We start from the raw sequence: 24,760 nt of genomic DNA on the forward strand, positions 1-24,760 counted from the left end.
GGATTTCCCTCTATATTAATCTGGCATTCAAATCTGAACAACGATTTTTTTGTCGAATTTCATGTCAGAATCTTACCCCACGATTCGTATATAGACATGGGTCAAAATTTCCCACCCCCATAACTCGGTCAAATCTCATCCGATTTTCATGAGGTTTATCTTTTTCTTCATGGATTTCCCTCTATATTAATCTGGCATTCAAATCTGAACAACGATTTTTTTGTCGAAATTCATGTCAAAATCCTACCCTAAGATTCGTATGTAGACATGGGTAAAAATTCCCCACCCACATAAATCGGTCAAATCTCATCCGATTTTCATGAGGTTTGTCTTTTTCTTCATGGATTTCCCTCTATATTAATCTGGCATTCAAATCTGAACAACGATTTTTTTGTCGAAATTCATGTCAAAATCTTACCCCAAGATTCGTATGTAGACATGGGTCAGAATTCCCCACCCCCATAACTCGGTCAAATCTCATCCGATTTTCCTGATGTTGGGCTTTTTCTTCATGGATTTACCTCTATATTAATCTGGCATTCAAATCTGAACAACGATTTTTTAGTCGTAATTCATATCAAAATCTTAGCCCAAGATTCGTATATAGATTTTGATCAAAACTCATCCGATTTTTCGATCACATTATTATGAGATTTAAAACAATTTTTGCAATACTAGAGCAAGTGGAATGGGTAATCATTCTGCTCATTCCTTCCATTCGAACCAGCATCCTCTTTGTGAAGTCGGCTCGTTGGCATAGGTTCACTTCTCATAGTTACACTTCTCGCCTAGCTGCAAATATTAGTGCGGAATACTAGATCATATAGCTAGAGCTAGAACAATCGTTCTCTCATTAACGACTTGTTGGAAACAGCTTGTTGCCTTTTGTTAACTTAACTGAAGCTTTATAATGCTTTGGGTTCGAGATCTAAGCTATATCATTCCATAAGAAACCATACTTTTTTTAAATTTAAAAATCGTAGAAATTTATTAGAAGTAGAAAATAAGTATAAATAATTATGATTTCCATTGCATTGAAAAGATCGTCAGATAGCTAACATGAGCTAACTTTGCCGATCATAAGAAATTGAATTTCTCTGCCTTTATAAAGGCAATAAATGAGTATTTAATTGAACTAAGTACTGATTCTATGATTCAGTGCCATCTAGTCTGTTCCCGGTTCACTATTCTACTGGAGTCTTTTCAGCTTGCGGTTCTGTTTGACCAAGGCCTTGAGCTGCTTGGCCCGATGCTTGAGCTTCTTCTCGAGCAAACGCTTGAACTGCTGCTCTCGCACCAAGGTCTGTAGATCCTCGTAGCTGCAGGTGTCCATGCGCTGCTTCACCTTGGCAATCAGTTGATTAGTTAGTTGTATCTTCGTCTGTGACACCTTGGCAAAGTGTGTGCGGCGACGATGCAGCTCGGCGCGGTGCAGGAACAGAGCGTAGGCGGTCTTTGCAGTTGTTGTTTCCATGACGATCGTGTGGTGAATGTGTGAGGATTCCCTCGCGACGTGCCCCTTATATATGCTTGCAGATTTGACCTGATGCTAATGCTATGCCCGGTTCAGGTGCCTGTGGGTTGAACCCTTTACCTGGCTGCCCCAAAAGCGCGCCCGTGATATTTCATGTCCAATTCTTTGGGGTGCCCTTACCTGCTGCACCTGCCGCTGCAGTTGGCTTATCGTCTGGTCGGTAGGGAGCCGTCACACAGGTAGCGGCTGTTATCTTTCGCGTAACGGCTACGTGTTGTGGCATTTGTGCACTTTAGGCAAATGCCGCATATGCATGAGAGGCCTGCCCTTTGAGCATGGGCGGGAAACCAAAAACTAGGCAAACTTTTTCCGCTTGGTCGACCCAAATCATCAGCCCAACTTTTTCGCAAGCATGCATTGGAAATTGTTGGGGTAAACCTGCGAGTGGCTGGCATCAATAACTTGGCCAGCGACGCAACGACGACATGACCACGCACACTTGACGAGCATCGCCCTCTCTCTCGCCCTTTCACTTGTTCGTTCTTCCACTCTGAGGTTTATTAATTTGCATGAACTTTGGCCCTGCTCATTTTTCATCCCGCTCGACGTGGCTGTGTTTTTTTTTTTTGACCGGCCAGCCAAAGCCGCAATTAAAAATTGCTTATGAAAAGGAAATGGAGGCAGGTTTGCGTAAACTCGTTAAAGTCATCCTTAAAGTTTTTGGCTGAAACCTGTGAACTATCAACTAGATTTAAGTTAATGTTTCAGCTAATATTTGTTTCCACTGCAGCCTGACTCTAGACGGACACATCGTGTCACGCATCAAAACTCGCTCCATGCCCATCTCTAGTCGGGAACAAAGCGCTTGGGGGTAGGTTCAAGGAACATTGGCAGGCCAAAGCTAACATCCACGTCCATTTTGATCGTTATGCAAAACTCACAAAGTTTTTGGGTGGCAAAAAGAAACTTAATTTCCCTTTTTTACACCATTTCCCTTTGACGTTTAGCAGCCCCGCCCACACCCACGCCCCATTTTGGCAGCATTTAGTTCAAAGTCGAGGCGCATCATTATTTTTAGATTTTTGACAGTTTTTTCCACGACGATAAGCTACTTGTAAATCAGCTCAAGCTAAGGCTTAAGCTCACGCATCTTCACAGCAGCTGATGTGTGTGTGTGCCCCTTTCTCTCTGTCTGTGTGTGTGTGTCTTGTCACATTTCCGGCGGAAGTGTAAGCACAAAAGTTCGTTTTCGTTAAATGCCAGCAAGAAATGCAACGTCGCTTCATTTTCCCAGCCAGACATTGACTGATGATGATGAGCATGATGATGTAAATGGGATTTATAGTGCGCCATGACAATAGTAAACTGCTCAGCACACACACACACACACACACACAAACACACACACACACACACACACACACACACACACACACGCACACACACCCAGGCCAAGACATTGCTGGTAACAAGTAGCTGAAATCATAAGCTGTGATAGCTTCTTTGTGCGGTTGCTGTGACGAGCCCGTAAATTGCCCCAGTGAATTTATAGTACAATTACCACAAATCTAATGAGCATAAGAAACGTGAAGAGGTGGAGTGGGCGTGGCACAGACAGCGGCAGCATTTTTTGTATAGCATACTTAATGGGGCTGCGCAGTAAAAATGAAACTAATGAAACGCACAAGGTGCGGCAAAAGAAAGCAGGTATATTAAATATGTCTGGCCGTCTAGTGATCTTGACGGAAACTTGAAGAACCAAACTTTCCTATATAACTATGGAAAATAATAGGCCGATATTCAATGAATTCAGTTATACAAACAAGAACTTACTTCCTGAACGATTATGCCTATCTCAGTTATTAGTTCTTCAAATAACTGATTTTTTCTATAGAACTATAAAATATTGAACTAATCCGATATTTATCAGACTTAGTTTTTTTTTTTGTTTAATTTGAGCTTCTGCAATGTATAGCCGTAAACAGAAGGCTCATTAAAATAGTCTTAAAAATCAGTTGTGAAGAAGCGAACGAATAAGTGGACATGACTGTATGGATTTCTGGATTAGAACCAGCGATTACCCGCTAATCAGTTCGACGCACATAAATCTGAAACAAGCAGGTTCACTTTTATAACTGCGCTCTGCCGTTTTACTTGGAACCTCGAAAAATCACATTTAAGTGCACACTTTGCACATAAGAGGAAGCTTCGGTAAGAATTTCAACTTTCATTGTAGTTCTTATACAAACTTTTTTAGACATAATTACATATTTATTTGATGTCTTCTTCAAAACTCTTTTATACAGAAATATATGTTTATTTTATGGAATTAAATGTGCCTCCATCAGCACAAAGGCTAGACTTTGCCAAAACTAATTTACGCTCTGTTCAGACAATTCCATTTCTTAGCTTAGGTTTTTCACTTTTCAAAGAAAACGTTTATCCATAACACAGTCTACAAGTTTTCAATAGTTTTGCCATTTCCTTGCAGTCAACAGCAACCCACGCAACAGCGACATGAAACTGCAAATGCCACAATTGCTGGCTCTTCTGCTGCTGCTCCTCCTAGCCAAGCTACGCCCCGTGTCGCCTCTGAGCTTGTCTGTGAATGGCACCTTGGTTGGCGGCTTGGCTGATGGAAATGTCGCAGGCATGGTCAATTTGCCGGCACTCGGCTCTGGCCTAAGCGCCGCTGGCAATGGCAGCGGCAGCAGCAGCCTGCCAGGTGGTGCCAGCCAGCCAGGTGGTGCTGGTGCCGGCGCCCAGTCCAACAGCGAACCGATCAGCAACAGCGGCGGTGGCGGCGGCTCGCTGGGCGCCAATGCGGGCGGCAGCACCGGCAGCAGCGGCGGCAGCAGCGGCAACAATTCGGCGCTAATGCAGGCACCCAAGGAGAAGCTGTACGACAAATGCACCGGACCGGGTGATCCTGGTCCGTGCAAGCAATACATATACAAATGGCGCTACGAGCCGACGACCAGCGAGTGCACAACATTCATTTGGGGTGGCTGCGATGGAAATCCCCAGAACCGTTTCAGCACCGAGGCCGAGTGCCTGTTCCACTGCATTGGCGGACCACGTAAGCGAATTACCTAATCCCCCCTGAACCCTCTTGCTGTCACTCAAATATTTTGTGCTGGCGCAGACACCTTGCCACCTTTCCTGCTGTCAACCACGCGAGAGCCGAGCACCACAGAATCCTCGCTGGCCAGCTACACGCAAAGTCCCGCCCAGACGCCGGTCGGCTATGGCGGGCATGGGGGCGGCACGACGCCCGTGCCCATCGAGCAGCGCGGCCCGGAGTTGACGTTTGCGGAAACGGGTCAGGACAAGACCTTCGTGTTTGCCAAAAACAACACGTTCATCCAAATGGACGGCGACATCATACAGACATTTCAATTAAGGTGAGTGGGCGGGCCAGCGCTCAGGCGTCCAGCTGAAGTCCAGCTCGAGTCCGGGCCCTCGTCCGTCCGGAATATTGACGGCTTGCTCGGCACACTTACCTCAATTTCGTTGTGCGGCATTTTTGAAGTCTTTTGCATATTTCATGGCCCGCGAGAGAACCGCGAATCGCGCGTCATTTGCCAGATTGTTGGCCTTTCAGCTCAAAATGTGTTTGATGTACCTTAACACCAGAAAGCCAACAATTTTGCCCAAAGCTAAGGGTTTGTTTTGGCTCTTCTCTGCCTTTCTTTTACGCTTCTCAAAGTAGAAAAGTTAACCAACAATTTTGTAGCATATTCAGACACAGTCTCATTGAACTATACACTCAAGCAAAACTGTGTGCTCAAAATTTACGCAAATTATATTGAATTAGCCAGTTTTCTAAATTATAGACAAGTTTTTAAGTTTCATATATTATAGAAATTTTAATGTTTTTCAACCTTAAAATCGAACCCATAGAAAAGAAAATTGCAATCAGCAGAGTTTCCGTTAGACAAACAGCCCCTCTTTTCTAGGAAGAATGTATCCTCAGTAAGGAATAGCCAGAAATTTATGTGAACAGTTGAAAGTATAAAAAAACTAAAAAATATTTTCCGCCCATGAGCATGGAAAGCTCTAAACATTTATCAGAAATCTAAAAATGTGTGGCTTCATTCGAGAAAGAAGAGAAATACATTTTCCATTGTATTGAACATCTTTTTTTGTTCGAGTCGTGTTCAATTTTGTTGAGTCGTGTCGAGTCGGGTTTCTCATGCACGACACGACTTGTCTGTAAGACTTCGTGCTTGTTAATCTTAAAAGCTTTGCCCAACTCAAAGTGGGTTAAATACTTGCATCTGATGTGTTGTGCAGGTGCAATTAGTAAACAGGACGCAGCTTTAACATATTTTTGCCTTAAATGTTTTGGCAATTAAGCGTTTTAGTGCTGGCGTCCGGGAATGCCAGAGATTTGCAGGACCTTTGGCCGAGTTGACAGCAGGGACAAGTTTGTGCTGCAAATTCAATTTGTGCAAACATTTACCATTTGCATATTAAATTAAGATCAAAATAAAAATAATATTTAAATAAAGGCCATACACACACACACACACACTGCAAGACATTTCGACTTGTGTCCGAGTCAAATAAAATTCAAAACAATTTTTGTTGTTGCACAAAAGTTGTTATCACTGTAGTTGTTGTTGTTGTTGCCTCCTTGGTCCGTGCTGGCAATTTGGGCTGTAGTTTTAATTGTAACTCATGTTGTCGCCAGCAGACAGTCAAGAGCTCAGAGCATATAAATTTAAAAGTCTGTCAGGCGCCCGGCTGCATGTAAACTATTTCTGTCTCACTTTAATTCTCACTCTGTCTCCTTCTCTCTCTAATTCACAGACTTTGCCGTGAGATTTCATTTCAATTTCGCACACGACTGCCGCACGGCCTGCTCGTCTATCACAACGTTAAGAATCCGGATCGCATTAATTTGGACCCCTATGCACTCTATGTGATTGTCGAGAAGGGTCAGCTAAAGGTTGTACATGTCTTTGGCAAGCATTCAACGAGTGTCACCGTGGGCGAGAGTCTAAATCGAGATGAATGGCACAGTGTAATGGTGAGTAGCACAAGCTTCTCGGAACTGAATGCCAGTCTGGTTATCAGCTCCAGCTGCAGTTTCCAGTTTAAGTTTCAGTCTTTGCCTTTGCCTTTGCCTTTGACTTTGGCTGCAACTGTTGAGAATTGCCTGGTTTTTAAGTTGTACCCTTCTCCCAGTTGAAGTTTTAACAGCTCGGCGTTGGTATTGTAATTGCTGCAGTTGTAATTTGTGCTCTAGCGGACATATTAGCTATGCCTTCTAGTTTGTCAGGCAGTGCCTGCTACTGGGACTAATATAGAGTTCGATCCGTCGACAAGACTGTAGAGTTCCTTGCCATATTACAGCCTCCCCGAGAAATCAAGAAGATGCACTGCACTGCATATTGAAAAGAGAATTTAAATTGAAGCCCCGCCCCTATTAATTCACTTGGCTTAATCTCGCATACTCAATCGATTTAAGCGAAAACCGACTCGAACTTTTGTTCAAATGTGCTAGATGTTCGAGAGACGTTAATGTTAGCTGCTATGTTAATGTTAGACAATACATGTATGCACGATTAGTTTGAGCATAATCGATCTAGCTCGAGCTTATTTGTTCGATTGAGTCGCAAACTCTTACAGCTCGAGGTGCAACAAATTTGACTTGAGTTATACCCGCTCAAACGGAAGGCTTTGACAGCACAGGGCTTTGAATCCACTTAAAAAATGTCTCTAATTTAATACCACATTTAAATTGTTTATTGATGCCCCTATTAGAGTGTTTGGACTAGTCACTTGGATATATTCTACATATTTACATGTACATACGTTCATTTAGCAATTAGCAAGATTGCAATGCATGTGTTGTTGTTCTTGTTGCTGCCAGTTTTGTTGGCGTAAAACGCTTTATCAAAGTTTTATAACAAAGCAAGCCAGTTGATTTATGAACGCTCAACTTTGTTAACTCACCTACATACGGACGTGGCCAGTGAATGTTAAGGACCGAGCATGGTCGGGCAACAGCATCATCATCAATAACCGGCATCATCATCAGCAGCAGCAGTAGCCATTTAGATCGTTGCGTGTTTTCATATTTAAAACTAACATATCCACTACTAATCACACCCATGCAGATGCTGGCACACACACACACACTCGCTCATAAATAACACGCAAATTCCTAATGAATTTCAGCTGATCCCTGCAATGTGCACACAGCAGTTGCAATTCATTTTCGTAGATTTTTCATGCACCACAAGCAACAACAAGAACAACATGAGTGCGCAAATGGGGAGGGCTCGACCAGCAGATGCCCTGTAGAAGCTGCCCTTAGAATCAATCGACATATAAATAATCAAAAAACAAAACTGCAAAGCCTAAGAAATAGAATTTTTGGAGAAACGGGAGTCGGTTTTAAACTTTCAAATCTGCCTGCAATATCTGAGAACTTACCGAGACCAAAACAATTGTCTCTAGCTTCGAGATATCCTCAAAAGAACAGAATTTCTATAAAGATTTGTATTGATTGAAACGAAATAAGTTACCAGACTTTAAAGCAAATTTGTTCGTCCCGGGCAATGGGAGAAGCTACGTTTAAAATGTCACCTCTTCAGCTCCCAAAGAACCAAAGATCCACACGGCTAGATCGCCTGTTCTTTCATTATTGTTCAAGAACACATATATATCACCGCATTATACCCCTTTAACAAACGGGTTCTGGGTATAACAATACGGGCAGCAACAACAATTTATCGCCCAGCGCTTGCAACTTCAACTCTGGGGCAAAACGCATAAATTCATAAATTTTTATCATTTGTCTGTGTTTGTGTGTGTGAGTGTGCGCGTCGGCGATTGCCACGCCCACAAGCAGCAGCAGGAGCAGCAGGAACAACCAGCCAGCCAGCGAGCTGGTTTATTGGTTTTATGCTCCATATCTTTCACATCCAACTCCCACTCCATATATATCTATATCTCTTCCTTTCTCTCTCTCTTTATCGCTCTCTCTTTCCCTCTCTCTTGCTCGCTCTCTTTTGTGTGCTGTCGCGGCTGTTGCACAGGTGCGCATCGATGTCCATGGGGCAAGATTAATTGCACGCGTCGACAATAGTCAGGAGGAGGTCTATCTGAAAGGTCTGAATCACGAGTACAACTACGGCGTCTCCACGAATCTGCCATCGGTGGTCCTGGTCGGAGGTGAGTGCCAAATCAATTGTGTGCGTAAAGGTGTGTGCGTGTGTGTTTGTGTGTCTGGGTGTGTGTGTTTGCCTGCAAATCCCGCTCGCTATAGCCTGCCACCTTTTAAAGCCGACGCCTGAATATATGCAACGAATTTGCGGCAAGTGCAACAAACAATCGCTACATAAGACTTAAAAAACAAATAAAAACAAGATGAAACAAGTTGTCAAAGTGCCGACGAATAAATACCCTAGCAGACATGTGGTCGAGAAATTTATTTAAGTGAAGTTCTAATTTCCGACTAATGAGTTGTACTTATAACATGTAATATAGAAATACTTCTACACTCTAGTTATTTTACGAAACAGAAAGCTTTGTCATACAAACGTCCTATCTCGACCGATTTTTCATATAGATCTATGATATGATATGATATAGTAGTTCGATGCTCATACGATGCATTGTAACACAAGTAAATGCGGAGTTCGATCACGAGATTTTTAACCAGGAACAAGAACTTATAGTAGTTGGATCCTATCTATTCCGATATATGACCTGCCTGAAATAATTAGCCAGATCAATGCTAGGCTCGATAAAGATGGCTTTAAATTTCTAAAGTCTTAGGTTCTGGCTATAAAGACACTACTTCTAATGCAGATCAGCCATATATATAATTTATTGAATCACAAACTCTCCTTCAAATCGCAGAGCGCTTTTTTAACATAGTTTAAATACCCTCTTCAAGAGCATCAGACAAAAAGTTTTGATACGGCAAATCGAAAACAGAAAAATGAAAATTGCAAATCGAATTTGGCACACACAGACACACACGCACACTCGCGCACATACAGCTGCACATGCTCATTTGCTATTGAATTTAGTGTGCATTTTGCAGGTGCGGTGTGTGTGTGTGTGTGTGTGTGTGTGTGTGTGTGTGTGTGTGTGTGTGTGTGTGTGTGTGACTTTGAAAGCTGCTTTTGTGTGCCATGCGAAAATTTAATTATTTGACGTTCCCAAAAGCTGAACAGCCGTACGGAAAACGCATGACGAACTCATGAAGTGCACATACAATGCGCCATTGATTTCAGTATATGACAAGAAAGGGGTAAAGAGGATTAAAGGGGAGGGGGGGAGGGTGGCGACGCAACGTAGTCTGCGCTTTAACAATTGAACATGTTTGGGAAAGAAATGTTTCAAAAATTTTTTGGCAGGCTTCACAAAAGAAATATCAAATATATAATATCGATTAGATAAAAGTCCATTTGAGTTGAGTTTAATTTAAACACATAAACAAATAGGTTTTTAAGCAGATTTAGGGCTTAAAATTTTGAAACAATTTCCATGAAATTAAATCTAAGCAGTTTGCTAACGAGTTTATGCCCATGCACTAGGGGCATTCACGAGAGTTTTAGGAAAATATATCTAATATATGTTGATATTCATGCGTGAGAATCCTTTACTTCAGATTTTATTCGATTTAATTCAAATCATCTTAAATAAAATGACTGCAGGTTAACAGAAGAGATTTTTCTGCAAATGAGCTATTTTTAACACCATCTAACTTTACATGATTGAGTTATGTATGCTAAGTAACAGATTCTATAAATGCTTGCAGTTTTATAGCAAGAATATTTGAAAATCGGGTTTTACCACTTAAACTCTAAATATTGCCCATTGTGCAATAGACTAAACATAAATACTGTGAAAACATGGCCTCATTTGGCCGTAGACAACTTTTTTAATTAAACAATATTTAAAGCGCCGCCTGTGCGAACCTATCAGAACTTTCGAGCTGTAAACAAAATGTTTTCACAACATATACATTTTGGCCAGACGAACTTAAATCCGCTTGCAAATATAACTCTTTTGTTAATTAATCTTTTTTCGGATCTCTGTGTGTGTGTGTGTGTGTGTGTGTGTGTGTGTTGCTGTGCTTGTGTGTGTTTCCAAATGTTGACCAACTATTAAGCCCTCCACCAAAACCCAAACCCAAACCAAACTCAAACCCGATTCTAATGCCAATTTTCAAAAACACAGGCCTCTCGTCCGAGGAGAAGCTGCATGGCGTCAAATATATCACCGAATCGTTTGTCGGCTGCATTCGGAATGTGGTGCTGAGCTCTGGCAAGGCGGCCTCTGATCTGCTGCCAATCGCCCCACTGGTGGCGACCAAGCACGAAAACGTCAACGAGGGATGCTCGGACATGTGCGATTCGCGGCACAATTTGTGCTTTGTCGGCTCCCGCTGCATCAACCACTACGCGGGCATCTCTTGCGATTGCTTTGGCACCCACTACGAGGGCGAGCACTGTGACATCTACAGTAAGTACCAGCTCAGACACTATAAAAAAAGTTATTTTAACTAAGGAATCTAAAATTAGTTTGTACTGTGATCCCTGATTCTAGTTCAAACCTTCCATAGTCATTTTTGTTTATCAAACAGCTTCGATTTCCATTATTAGGATACGGACTAATCCGCTTCCAGAAAATACGATTAGATAAATGCAAAGTAAAAGCTTAGACACTCTGAGAAAAACTAACTACAGCTAAAAATTAAAAAAAAGTTGGAACCAGGAGCATTGTTTATGGCACTGAGTTTTTAAAACTTAATGAAAGCTTTGGTTTCTATTTTTGAATTATTCTAGTGAAGGGGTTACTATTTCCATAGGATCGATGTAGACTTAAGCTAAATCCGAATTTTGGAATATATGTTTAGATAAATAAGAAGATTAGGGCTCAGGTTGTGTGTACTTTGCAACCGTTGAAAAGCTTCTTTAGTCAAAGCAAATTTAATTCTTATTAAAAAACCGAATAGAAATGCGAAATTCAATGCGAAGTTTTTGATTCATCTCTGAGTCTTTTATGCAATTAATGAATATCTGCAAAAACGAAATACGAAACGAAATAAATTTCGCACAGGCTTTTTTCTCTGAGTGAGCATGTGGCTGTCTGTGGCTAGACACTGTGGCAGCATGAAGCATAGGGGCCAGGCCGGCGCCATTTTGTTTTAATTATAAACTATGTTTGTTTGCTTGCGGTTAACCGACAGCTCCGCCCCCCGGTGAACTGCCAAAGAACCGACAGCCCGCAGGAGTTCTAAACACGCTAATGACCTGACCATAAATTATGCAAAATAGTGTTTGACTTTTTGACTGCCGGGCAAAATGTGCGCAAAATTAGTTTGTTGAGCTTCAAATATACCAACTGGCCTTTGTCACACTCTGAACTACCAACACTCCCTCTCTCTCCCCCCGCCACCTATGCTGTCACTCGGCAGTTTGGCAGGCATTTAGTTAATGACACAAAGCCAATTCCGTGCCGCCATAATTCCAATTAAGTCACGCGAGCCCATTAAAAATGCCAACGCCATTAAAAATTGAGCAGCTCGTTTATGTTACATTTTTTTTTGCTAGACCTTATAGAGGTTGAGCCCGGGCAGTTATTTAAATACTCTATATATTTAAGCTAAACGCATTCAAATTGTTGCACTGTTATTTAATGAAAATTTCCTGAATGAAGCCCCCAGTTTTACGAGTTTATTTTTTATTTGTTTATTCAGGAAGTGCACTATTTACTGCGCAGGTTTAACTAATCAGGGTTGACTGCTCTTCTCTTTTTGTTTGAAAGAAAAACTTATTTCATGCAGGGATGCGAACCCTAAACTTAGCCTCTCATCAATGAATAGATAAGACACAATTCTTATGAAACCAAATTTTATTAATTAGCTTTATACTCATAACTAACTGAAAGATATTCCAGAGTGTGCTTTAATTGAAGTTGCACCAATTAACTGCTAAGGAGATTTATTTAGTATATATTCAAAAATTGCTCGATCAGAATGAGAGAGTATCACAGAAAAGCTGCTCGGCTGCGGTCTCAAATTTTAGCTGAAATTTGCATGCAAACATTGCAGAACAACAACACAAGCAAGAACAATAAACGAATATGGAAATTCATGCGAATGTATACAAAAAAACAATCGGGAAAGTTTTAAAAGTCTGCGGCACACTCTGTTCACAGGCTAATAGCAGCTGAAAACAGAGTATTGAGGACTCCCAAATTTTAATTGCAAGGTTCAGCTGACTCTCAAACTGTGTATGTGGTGCGGGGGCGGGTCTATAGAAACTCTGCTTACTTTGTAAGCCCAGAGGTTAATCTCGAGCTGGCAAGCAAATATGCTCAATCTCATTTTGGTAAAACAGAGTATTGCAAAAAAGAGTAAAAACTAATGAAAACGCGAATTGAAGCAATGGACAGCTGGAAAATGCACAATTGCTGGCACGGGCTAACGGCATTCGGCAGCCATTTTGAAAATGCGCTCTCTAAATGGCGTCTGTCAAGGACAAATGGCGTCGTGACGTGCGAGTTTGTCGAGCATTTACAGTTGATCACAATTACAAGTAGACAGCGGGAAGTGGGAGGGCTGGCAAGTGCTAGCAAATTGCACAGATGTTGTCTGCGAGCATGAACCTGGGCCCAGGCCCGGTTGTCGTTAGTTGCATGTTGCAGTTGTCAACATTTCGGTTGTACTTGCTGCTGCAGCGGAAACAGTGTGTCGGGCCATTAAAAGCGTGAACCCCAGCTGCCTCGTAGGTAGAAACATGAATGTGCGACATAATCAAACGCAGACGTTTCGGTTCCTGCAATGCAATAACTAAAATGACAACCGACAACTGTCTACCACCCCCCCCCCCCCTCCCCCACCCCCCTTTCACTCAGCGACGGGCGTGAAAATCATTAGCCCAGCCATGAAATTCTCTGCAAGAGACTGCCAGATTTTTGTTTCCATTTTTTTCTTCTTTCGAGTGTACTCTGGTTTTTGGCAACGTCCAGCATAAGCCGTATGGCATCACAGACCCGGCCCGGCTGTCAAACGTGGTCGCCATTCAACTCAACTTTGGTTCAGCTGTCAGCCGTCTGACAGTCAGGCTCGGCAGCTGGCAGAGCGACCAAAAATGCAGACTGTGAAATAATGCCTGTAACGAGCTTAAAGCTGATTAACAGCTGCGTGTGCAGGGCTCGACTGGCAAATACCCTATAACTAGCTACGACTTGAGAAGATGTATGCCGAGCTGTGCTTAGTAGGCCTTGCAGCAGCAGTGCTTCTGTTAGCCCCAACTTGACACTTGGGAAAATTCATTTTAAAATAACTAAAATACTGTTTGTCAGATCGATTTGAATATAATGCATATGGGCAGACGCTGGTAGAGGCAGAATAACAAGGAGAGAAGACTAGCTCGAATCGACTGTAAATGCTTGGCAAGCATATATGTATATATATAAATATATACTTAATCAGATCGCAGACGCCTTCCTCAAATCCAGTATACTGCCCTTCACAGTACAAGGTTTATAAATGTCGTTATTATACAGAACACGGAAACTGTATCAATTTCTGTTTAAGAGATACCCTTTAAATGCATGTTGACAACTCAGTTTCAGCTACTGAGTTGGGCAATTCTGGCATGAAAATCCGTAGAGCAAATGTCAGTCCAAGAGCTTTTTGCGGCATGCACAAGATTGGGTGCGGGGCCAGGTCAAAGTTGGCCAAAGTTGTGCGTCAACATTTTGTAGCAATTCGTAATTGTGTTCATTTTGCTTTTTGTGTTGTTGCTTTCCAATTGAATTGATATCGCAAATTGTAAGGATGAGTACATTAATCTTCCGCCCGATAACCTATTCGGAGTTCACTTTGAGGGCGCCCACGGCGCGTAGTAATCGGATGCGTGCCCATCAATTGGCCAGCGATCTGCTCCGGCATAACAAGCAAGTAAAAAACAATCTGCCCGAAGTTCGACGGCCCACCTACGGCGAGTTCAAGCATCTGGTGGGCGCTGTGCACGGTAGCAGCAGCAGCCAGGCGGCTGAGACCAGACGGGTTAGGGTCTACGATAGTCTAATCGATCTGCACCGGCGGAAACTGGACCGCAGTAACTTGAAGGACATAAAGTCGACGCTTAATACGCGACTGGCACCAGGAACTCGCTCAAACCTGATGGACTTTAAGCACATGAACAGGGGCCTGGAGATCAAGCAAGATATTTTGCGCGAGAATATGTTGCTGCTGCGTCGCATGAACGAGATCCAGCGAGTGCAGGGTCGCGTTGACTGCTACAACAGCAGCTTGCAATTACCGATCCAGAGTCACCTCCGAATCATGGAGAAGGCCGCGGTGATTAGCCGGGAGAATCATCGGCTAGGCTGCCGGCTGTTGCGCGCCAAATCCAAGGTGGACTCGCACAATCCCTGGCATAGATCACTGTCCGTCACTATGTCCGATCCCACCGATGATCTGGTACGCAAGTATAGCGCATATATGCCCCCGCCACTGCCCCAACGGCCCGTGCACTCGCCGAAGGAGCTGCTGCGTCCGATCATTTACTTTGATCTGGCCCTGCGTCGGGGCCAGCATCTGGGCCGCATCTGCATTCAGCTCTACACAGAGGTCAGTCCGGAGGTGGTGCTGGAATTTGTACGCCTGGCCATCGACAACAATGTCGAGGCGCACAAATTCCCGCGCATCTTTCCTGATCTGTGGATGGAGGGCGAGCTGTTGCCGCAATCACGCGACGCCCTCAAGGATCATCACGATCATCCATCACCGCTGGATGCCAGGCAGCTGAAGGGCATTCTATCGTACTCCTGGAACCATCGCCAGCGTTTCCCCCACGGCCTACTGCTCTACACGATTAGCTTTAAGACGTTGGCGGTGACGCCGCTCGAGCGGGTTATTTTCGGTCGGGTGCTAAGGGGCTTGCGCCTGCTGGAGGTCTGCCGGGAGTTTGGCACCAAAGCCGGCAAGCCCAGGAAGTGCATTGAGGTAGTCAAATGTGGACTGCTTTAGCAATCATGGTGGCAGCGTCAGCGGCAGCGGCGTCTCCTGTGGCCCCGAAAAGTGTCCACTGAGATTTCAAAATCTGTAGCATACTTTTCTGCGCCACTGCGCACACATTTCCGACAAACTCCCACCATAAAAATTATAAAGTATGCCTGCATTGCGTTATCGACTGGGCGTGCCCGCCTCTCACGTGTGTTTATGTATGTGTGTGCGTGTGTGTGTGTGGGCGTGGGCGTGTGCGCGAATATGTGTCAGATAAGCGGACAGCATTTTGCTGTCACACAGCGGTGCGAACGACCCCAAAAAAACGGAGAACCCTAGAAGGTAGTGTGTCCGAATACGAGATACCCTGTACTCAGCTGCCGTTATAAACATTTCAGCTTCTTTGTATACATACACAACATACAAAGCATAACATACATCGCATACATAACATACATGACATACTTGACATACATATCCTAAATAACATACAAGCCTGCCTACGGAGATTGGTGTAGAAAACTGTTATAATTTTCAAGTTATGACTAAAAAACCATGTCTATAAATCGATATTTATCAATATTAATGGATTAGTGAACCAGGGAATTGATAAGAATAAACTAGTTATTTATTTTATATAGACAAACATGGTTATGTCCATTTATGAGCATGAGCAGCTCGTCCCGTTGAATATATTTTATCTATGGGGTCAGGGCTCTCTCCTAATCCTTATACCCTTTCTGTCAATTTTGGGTGCAGGGTATAAAAGCACGCTACACGATTTGCACTTTCGCACTCGCCGCGGAACTGAAGAGCGATTCGGGGTGGTGTGGCTGCGGGAGGTGGTGTGGCTGCGGGAGGAGAAGCAGAGCCGCGCATAAACGCCTAGAGGCCAGCACAGTCATGGTCCAAACAATATAATCTATTTCCGTGCCGCAACTCGAAATTTTTCTGTGTGTGTATGTGTTTTTGTGTGTGTGTCATGCAGATAATGCAGCAAGAACAATGCCGAAAAAAAAAGAAGAAAAATATCACCGAAAAGTTGCTTAAATTTGCTTGGATTTTGCGGTAAGCTGCGAGCTCGCCAAATAGCAGCCCAGCTGCAAATATGCCAACAGCTGAACTAAGTGAGAGAGTGCAAAAGTTTTAAAGGGTTTTGTGCCGAAAGCAATTTATTTGCGCCTGAATTTGGCCGGAAAAAGGTTGCTTGATTTGTGTGAGAAGCATATATATAAATGAATAATATATATGGTATCTAAAGTGTATAGAAATACATTGTTCTCAATCTTTCACAAATAATTTTAGTCTCCAAGCTAATTAGCTCAGCCTTTGCAGCTTGCGGGCATCTCCAGATCGGACAACTGGGATAATAAAACAAAGAAAGAAAGAAGAAAAGATAGAAAGAAAAAAGCAAGACACACTAAATTCTTCGATATAATGCTTAACTCTCTAAGCTTAGCCATTGCAGCCTGCGGGGTATCTCCAGGGCAACAAAACATCTCAATTTAATTGTAATAAAATTTCACTTATGGATTAAACCCCGTATTCTCTCCAATCTGGTTCTCTTCTCTCTCTAATAAAACCCCTACTCCTTCTTCTAGCTGCCACAATCATCACGCTACGAGGCGCCAGCTACGTTTCGTATCGCATCTACGACTGGAAGGATCGGGTGCACTCCTCGACAATACGCATCAGCCTTGTTTTTCGCACCAATTTCGATGACTCGGCGCTGTTCTATGCCAGCGGCGAATCGCTGAAGCATCAGTATATTGCCGCTGCCATTAAGAATCAATCGATTCACGTGGAAATGGACTTTGGCGACAATGTCATGTCCACGGTGCTAACGGATGACCTCACACGCGGCTACTGGCATAATCTGACCATTCTGCACGAGCAGCGGACAGTGCGAATTATACTTGATCATCAGCAGAAGATCCTGGAGCTGCCGGCGACGGCTAGCGGCAATCTGTTGTTCGATCCGGAAATCTATTTTGGCGGCGGACCCGAGCTGAACAAGAAGAAAGGCCTCATCTCGCATAACAATTTCGTGGGCAGTCTCAAGTATGTCTACTACAATGACATTTCCATACTGTACGAGCTGCAGCGTGGCAATCCCAAGGTGCACTATCATGGTGAGTATTGTCAGGGCGAAGCTGAGGGAGGGGTTGCGAGGGGATCTATGTGAGACATGTAATATTTAAGCGCAGACAAACTACACACAAAAAAAACTGTTTTGATTTGTCTGTGACATGCCTGCCTTTAGTACATGACTGTCTATCTAAGCGTCTAACCAGCAAACGGGAAGGCGCTGATTCAAGCCCAGCAGACATTTGAAAGTAGTCGTGTGTAGCAATTGAAGTAGCTTATGATTTGCTTAAAGTTTGATAATCACACATATTTGACTGAATGCGACGACTTTGGATTAACTCGCGGAAAGTCGCCAGTTTAAATTTTAACAGCAATTTTCCGAAATAGACCAAGGTGCCATGGGCCGCATTTTATATAAAAAAAGACTAATATATGTCTGAAAGTGTATTTAATTTTCGGCTTACCGAAAATGTGATTTTGTACTAGTGTTCTTTTTTTTGCATTTTTAGCTTCGAATTTGAAGTTTAACATTCGCTCGTTGCAGGTGTCCTGGAGGCTGAATTCTTTGAGAACGAAGTGAATGTCATACCCATCACCTATCCCTTTGCGACATCACACATTTGGTGGCCCATAAATCACGCCCAAGAATTTAATATTAAATTCGATTTCCGCAGCAGCCGACCCGGCGCAGTGCTGGCCTACAGTGACGTCACGACCAGCGCCGGAAATGGCTTCTGGGAGGTAAGTGTGCGCTGAAGCATTCAAGCATATATTCGGCAGCTTATGAAATGCACACATCAGAGTGTGTGTCTGTGTGTGTTTAGATATGTGTGTGTGTGTGTGTGTGAACTGGACCAAGTTGATGTTGACGTCTACGTCGACAGCGACAGCAATGTGCAGCGTGTGCTTAAGACGACTTAGCAAACGATGTTTTGGGGCCAAGCGGAATGCAAACCAAATGTACATACGTCGGGTGTGTCTGTGTGTGTGTGTGCGTGTGTGTGAATTCGATTGTGTGTGTGCGTGGGCGTGTGAACAAGCAAACCATGCAAAATTTCTGCAACAACATTCCACAAAACCGTTTCTCCTCTGAGAAATGCATAAAATGTAAAAAGTAAAAGCATCAGATATCTTTTGCCAAGGGAATAATATGCAAAATTAGCAGGACTGCAGAAAAAAAGTTGCTTTACATTTTATTTTTCAGCTTTCAAATACAATATACGAAAACCTCCCAGCTCTATTTAGAGTTTAGATTTCACTGTCGTATCTAGAATTGCAAACAGGTTATCTCCCTTTCGACGCTGTGAAAGTCCCTATTTCGAATATCATGCATTTGAGATCACAGTCTTTTTGCAGTATTTTTTATTAAATTATACTTTTCGTTTTGGACTTTAATCTTTTTAAAAAATTGTTGCACATATTTTTTTAAATTTTCATTATTCAGCAGGATTTGAAAATTACGAACAGTATATTATGATTTGAAAATTCCTTCAATAACTAACTCGTTCAGTTATTAGTCGGAGCAGAGCAAATTCTTCCGAAGAAAAGGAATCGTTCATGGTCAACTAAACCAACTCCTAGGTGGAGAGTATAGTTTATGACCGACTGAACAACGTGGGTTCATGACTCGAAAATGAACAATTGAATGAACGAAACAGCAAATTGAGCTAGTAGTTTCTACTCTTATAAATATTGTCAGAATATACAAGTAGCTTTACAGAAAAATTAGCTCAGTCATTTTGCTTCTCTTTGACTCTCTTTGCCTCTTTCGCGTTCTCTCTCTCTCTCTCTCCCTCTCTCTCTTTGTCTCACTTTCTCTCTCTCCCTGTCTCTCCCTCAACCTGCCTGTTTCACTTACTATTAAATGTGCTTGTCACTTCTGCTCTTCTGTTTTCTTGCTGAATAGATTTATGACTTTGACGCAACAATTTGAATAAAAATATGATGCATTTATTATGATTGCGCAATCGAAATTTCGCAAAGCCAACGAATGCGTTGCATTGAAAAGTGCTTTATTGCTGGACGCAGAAACTGGCCTCAGCAGCTTAATCCCACTCAATGTGCAACGGGCAACGTCCCCCCAAAATGCCCACTTCAGCAGCTCAGAGTTACTTGCCACACACACACACACATGCATATATCCACACATATATAAACATGTATATGCTTGATTATGCAACTGAAGTGTGCGTGTGCGTGTGTGTGTGTATGTGTTTGTTTAAATGTCAATGGCATTTATCTATATTTAAACAAACAAACGTCCTGGCCTCGAACGTTTATTTGGTTACTTGACATTTTGGAAATTCACTAAGGGAATAAATATATACACAAAACACAAGCACACATACACACACACACACACAATATAAATGCATATATGTGTATGCGTGTGTGTGCATCTGCAATATTTATTTGCATTTTATTGTTGACTTTCTTGCTTTTGATTGCAAAGTCCCCCGAAAATAAACTCAAATGTCAATAGAAATGCCTCACGGCCAGAAAGTGGCAGGGGCTGAAGTATGTGGGGGAGGCAAGGGTATTCGAAGCTTGTGGAAAAACAAATTGCCGGCCATCTCGTTAAATGTTGTAATAGCAATGAATATTTATGCTTGAAAGCCGTTTAATTTTCCATTTGGCTTTTTGGCTTATTGAAATTGCCGAACGATTTATGTGTGGTCGCAAAATTAATACGATATTGATTGCACATATGAACAGAAAATGTTAATAATATATATATATATATACACGAATAGTTAAAACCCAACATTTGGCAATTGCAGTTTGTGCCTCAAATATATATATATATTTATATATATATATGGCATTTTCCAACGAAAATCCAACAACATTTTTCTTATCTATATTTCATTTCTGAAAAACGCATCATCTGCTCATTTTATTTATTTATTTATTTACTGTTTGTCGAACTGGCCACAAAATTACCACCTGCGATTTGCGCAGCGTTTAGCAAACTAATAAATTCTCTGCTGGGGCCCTCCTCCTCCCAAAAAAGTAGGCAACACAAAATGTCAGCTCGTATAATTGACAGCGGGACAGCTGGGCCTATAGTATAAAAACTTTGCGCCCGCACAAATCGCAAATCGTGAATCACAAATCGAAAATCGAATTTATTGACAGTCGCGCAGCAAATGGTCGAAATAGTCAAATAGCAAAAGCAACAGCAGCAACAACAACGAGGTGACAAATAACAAGCGAGTATGTTTCAGTAGGGCATGCTCGCAAAGAGATGCTCTGCAACTAGCTGCCATTGTAAACATTCTAGCTTCTTTCTATACACAAAAACAAACACAGACGTCTGTCCTACTGTCCTTCTTCTTCCCTTTTTTCCAGACGATGCAGAGGAAATGGCCACATGGCTTATAATCCGATCTTTATGTCTTTATACCACTTTTATCTTGAGTGCTTAAAATAACATTAAAAGTGTGTACATGCCAAATCGCAGAATTCCACCAGTGGAAATTGATCTTTTCAAGTTTTGAGAGCATGTGGGAGGTATCAAAAAAGTAAAATATCTTATCGATTTTTATTAATATTACGAAAATTAAGGGAGACTTGCCTTGCATGTCTTATAGGAGAATTGAAATATCCATTTTCAAGTCTGTAGCTCTTCTATTTCTCCAAACAAACGGTCAGCCAAAACAAATTTTACAGAAATGTGTCAGATTATCCTGTCGAAGCATCTATATAATCTTTATAGGCTCGAAGTAGCTCTCTTCAACCTCTTACCTACATTTACCCTCGAAACAATCTACCCCTTTTACCCATTTGCCATAAGCTACAAAACCCATTGGAAATATTGTCAGTGTATGTGCGAGTGTGTGTATGTGTGTGGTATTTGCTTTAAAATATAACATGCTGCCAAAAGTCTAATGAAATATGCAATAAAATTTTAGTGTTTGGCAGTTTGCATAAGCGCGACAGCAGCACTGCGCGGCGCGGCGCAGCGCAAAAGTGCAATTCACAATAAGCAGCGGGTAAATAAAAGCAAATAAATACCGAATACGAATATGTGCAATTCCGGGCAACACGCACATGAGGGTCGGTCGTACGTCTTCAATATGAGCACACAAACAAGTTAAATTTAATTCCATTCTTCTTTTATTTTGCACTATTTTTTTAACAACACATGAAAGCTGTCGTATTACTTTGGGATATGGGCAAACAAATACTGACACGTTTAGTGACATCAAAGAAAAGAGGTTTTCATCTGCAACTCGATAAGTGAGTGAGGCATTTTGGGAAGCAGCTCAAAGGGTTAGACAGAGATAAGGACTACTTGGTATGATGAGATGAAAATAAACAGGGCAAACTATACTTCTTATATGTGAAGCTAATCTTATCAAGTTCGCTATACTATATCGTACCCTTCTATAGTAACAATCGATCAAAATGGAAAACCCGGGCATTTAAAAGCTAAATTATGCTTCTTTTATATGAAGCAAGTTCTAATGAAATTGTAATACTCTATCATTTATCTCTATAGAGAAAATCGTTAAAAAATACGTTTCGAATGAAAAAATTTTCCATTTTCAAGATAACTTCACCAAATTCAGCAAATACGTTTCACGTTCTACACTTCAGAACAGCGTTACATTTAAATATTTCAAAATAACTTAAATTTATACAAAAATGTCTAATTTCAAATTGCTGGGATGGTGCACAAACACACACACAAACATACTCATATGCACATTGATGAAGCGTACGCGATGCACAGATAAACACAAATTGACCCATTTGAACGGAAATTACAAAAATGCTATTAGAAGAGTTATAAACATGGCTGAAACTCTTAATGCCAGGGCTTAAATATAGCAATATACACATAAATTATGCACAATTATACGGCTCTATTCATATAAACAGCGTGGCGAGGAAGAAAGGGAGTGAGGGAGAGCTAAAGCGGGCGTTATATTAATTCTAATTCACGCCCCCTTTTGACTGATTTTGTTGTTGGCTAACAATTTAACAGGCCCGTATGCGTAATATGATTTGAGCGCCGCTAATGCACAAAGGCATTTCCCAAATTGAAATATGTGTGCGGGAGTGTGTGGGTGTGAGTGTGTGGGTGTGTGTGTGTGCGGGAGTGTGTGTTATGTGCGTGTGTATTTTGTGGGCATTTTGGCAATTTTGATTTATTTTCCAGTTTGAACTCCAAATGCTAACAGGGTTTTTTTTCTCTGTGTATTTAACATGTGCTGCGTTTGCGATTGCGATGACAAAACTAATATTTGGCGACACGCTAATGCCGGGTCTTGCACCTGGACAACGTGCAACATCCGTCGCTGACAACTGCAACAACAACTAACCGAAACGAAACGCACGGCTGTCGATAACGTTGCGCCGGAAATGTAAAACTAACGGAAATTACAAAATGGCTGCCGCCAATGGCCAACCGACAACCCCCTCTCACAGATACGCTTAAGCTCAGACAAGCTGAGCTTCGATCTGGTGCCCGATGTGAACAACAATGTGACCCACTCGACGACCATTAAAATCAATCGCGCCACCTCCTGGCACAGCGTCGAGCTGGACTATAAGCAGGGCGAAATACGATTTACGGTCGACTATCGCCATACGCTGAGCCAGATGTTTGGGCTGACCTTTAATATCGGGGACAAGCTGATCATTGGCAGCAGCCTAAAGTCGGCGGCAATGGGGCTGGTGGGCTGCATTCGCGATATCGAGATCAATGGGCATCTGATTGAGCCGCGGCATGTGGTCAAAACGGAGCGCGTTGTCGGCGAGGTGGCGCTGGACAATTGCAACTACATAGATCCGTGCAAGCGGCCGAATACATGTGAGCATGGCGGCAAGTGCTTTGTGAAAGACGATCGCGTCACCTGCGACTGCAAGCACACGGGCTACATTGGCAAGAATTGCCATTTTACCAAATATCGCAAGACCTGCGAGGAGCTGGCTCTGCTGGGCTTCACCAAGTCCGATGTCTATCTGATTGACATCGATGGCAACGGCGTATTTCCGCCCGCGCACGTCAAGTGCGACTTTCAGAGCCTGGAGAACGCCACCAAGACCATTGTCGAGCACAATCTGCCCAGCCAGGTGGATGTGCGTTCCGCCCGCGAAACCGATTTCAGCTTCAACATTCGCTACCGAGAGTTCTCCCCGCACATGCTGCAGGAGCTGATCTCGCACTCGCTCTACTGCACACAGTACATCAAATATGATTGCTATCGCGCCCAGCTGGAGCTGCATTCGGCCACTTGGTTTACATCGTCGGCCAAGAATCTCACTGTCGACTTTCTCGGCAATGTCAAGAGGTAAGCGATTTTAGCTACTCAGCTGTCAGTGCGTGGCATTTGTGATTTACGTGCCACCAATTGGCACAGTGCACAGTGGGGAAAAATGCTAAAATATTGCAAACAATAATTGGCGTTTAAATAAGAAGATGTGCTGATGAAATGCCGTTTGTTTTTGACTTAGAAAATGGTAATTACTGAACAAAATAAGTAATTCCACTGTGCTTTGATTCTTATTTTAATATATGTTAACAATATGTTCTCTTATGGGATATCCGATGACTTTTGGCAAAAGGAATATTTCTCTATATATAAAGAGTGTGCACAGTGGGCCACAAAGACTAAATATTGCTAATCTTAAGCTCACATACCTACTCTTGGTGTCAAAATTAGTTTATTTTATTTCGATCATTTGATATTTAACTCAAAATAGTTGCTATCTCGGCCACTGTGCCAGCTCGGCCTATGTCCATTTCTATGCACAAATCGTTGGCAATCCCCGCCCTCCGCCTCAACCCTTTAACCGGCGGCTACTGCTGCCACTCCCCTCGGTACACCGCATGCCACACAATTAATGTTGCAGTCTATTTGCTTAACTTGTTGGTCTAGTACAGTGCATTGTGTGGCCCGTTCTGCTCCAGTGGACAGCTCGCCCGCTCAGCGTGTACGTGCGGTAATCCAACAGTATAAATCCTTCATTTCAAACTGCTGGCAGTTGGGCAACTGGGCAGTTGGGCAGCTGGGCAGTCGGTTAGTTGATAGTTGGAGGAGGCCTATTGCAGCCCCTGGCAGCCCCCTCGTTGGCATTTCAAATGTAAACGAAACTTAAATTAATTGCTCGAACATGCATAATATAGGCGCCTGGGCCTACACTTAATGCTAACTGACATATTTATTCACACGGGAAGGCAGCCCACAGACCTGAGG

The 24,760-nt window shown here is 42.6% G+C and overlaps 3 protein-coding genes across 11 annotated transcripts in view; 2 read left to right on the forward strand and 1 right to left on the reverse strand.

Annotated features, from left to right (window-relative positions):
- The window catches only part of axo (axotactin), a 96,993-nt gene that overhangs the window by 17,321 nt on the left and 54,912 nt on the right, over window positions 1-24,760 (forward strand). For 3 of the 9 annotated variants that reach the window (XM_032435497.2, XM_015168337.3, XM_032435496.2), the window contains exons 1-9: window positions 3,417-3,685; window positions 3,966-4,553; window positions 4,620-4,878; window positions 6,290-6,509; window positions 8,527-8,662; window positions 10,682-10,966; window positions 17,066-17,596; window positions 18,097-18,293; window positions 22,989-23,854. In XM_032435497.2, coding sequence (XP_032291388.1) covers window positions 3,992-4,553; window positions 4,620-4,878; window positions 6,290-6,509; window positions 8,527-8,662; window positions 10,682-10,966; window positions 17,066-17,596; window positions 18,097-18,293; window positions 22,989-23,854 — 3,056 coding nt within the window. In that variant the 5' untranslated portion in view covers window positions 3,417-3,685; window positions 3,966-3,991. Of the gene's footprint in view, window positions 1-3,410; window positions 3,686-3,946; window positions 4,554-4,619; window positions 4,879-6,289; window positions 6,510-8,526; window positions 8,663-10,681; window positions 10,967-17,065; window positions 17,597-18,096; window positions 18,294-22,988; window positions 23,855-24,760 lie in introns of those variants that run through there. The other 6 variants (XM_032435498.2, XM_070208338.1, XM_015168338.3 and 3 more) reach the window with 4 other exon arrangements.
- On the reverse strand, window positions 999-1,476 carry LOC6636606 (uncharacterized). The gene has a single exon (XM_002060007.3). The coding sequence runs from the start codon at window positions 1,472-1,474 to the stop codon at window positions 1,190-1,192; it is 285 nt and encodes a 94-aa protein (XP_002060043.1). The 5' UTR covers window positions 1,475-1,476; the 3' UTR covers window positions 999-1,189.
- On the forward strand, window positions 13,798-16,053 carry LOC26531270 (uncharacterized). Its single transcript, XM_015168352.3, has one exon. It carries the CDS (start codon window positions 14,292-14,294, stop codon window positions 15,486-15,488), a length of 1,197 nt encoding a protein of 398 aa, XP_015023838.2. The 5' UTR covers window positions 13,798-14,291; the 3' UTR covers window positions 15,489-16,053.

The sequence above is a fragment of the Drosophila virilis genome, chromosome 3 (genome assembly GCF_030788295.1).
Source record: "Drosophila virilis strain 15010-1051.87 chromosome 3, Dvir_AGI_RSII-ME, whole genome shotgun sequence".
Classification (NCBI taxonomy): Eukaryota; Metazoa; Arthropoda; class Insecta; order Diptera; family Drosophilidae; genus Drosophila; species Drosophila virilis.

Excerpts from the sequence above, each read along its gene's own strand:
- LOC6636606 (XM_002060007.3), bottom strand. The coding sequence starts at position 1,474 with ATGGAAACAACAACTGCAAAGACCGCCTACGCTCTGTTCCTGCACCGC.
- LOC26531270 (XM_015168352.3), top strand. The coding sequence starts at position 14,292 with ATGAGTACATTAATCTTCCGCCCGATAACCTATTCGGAGTTCACTTTG.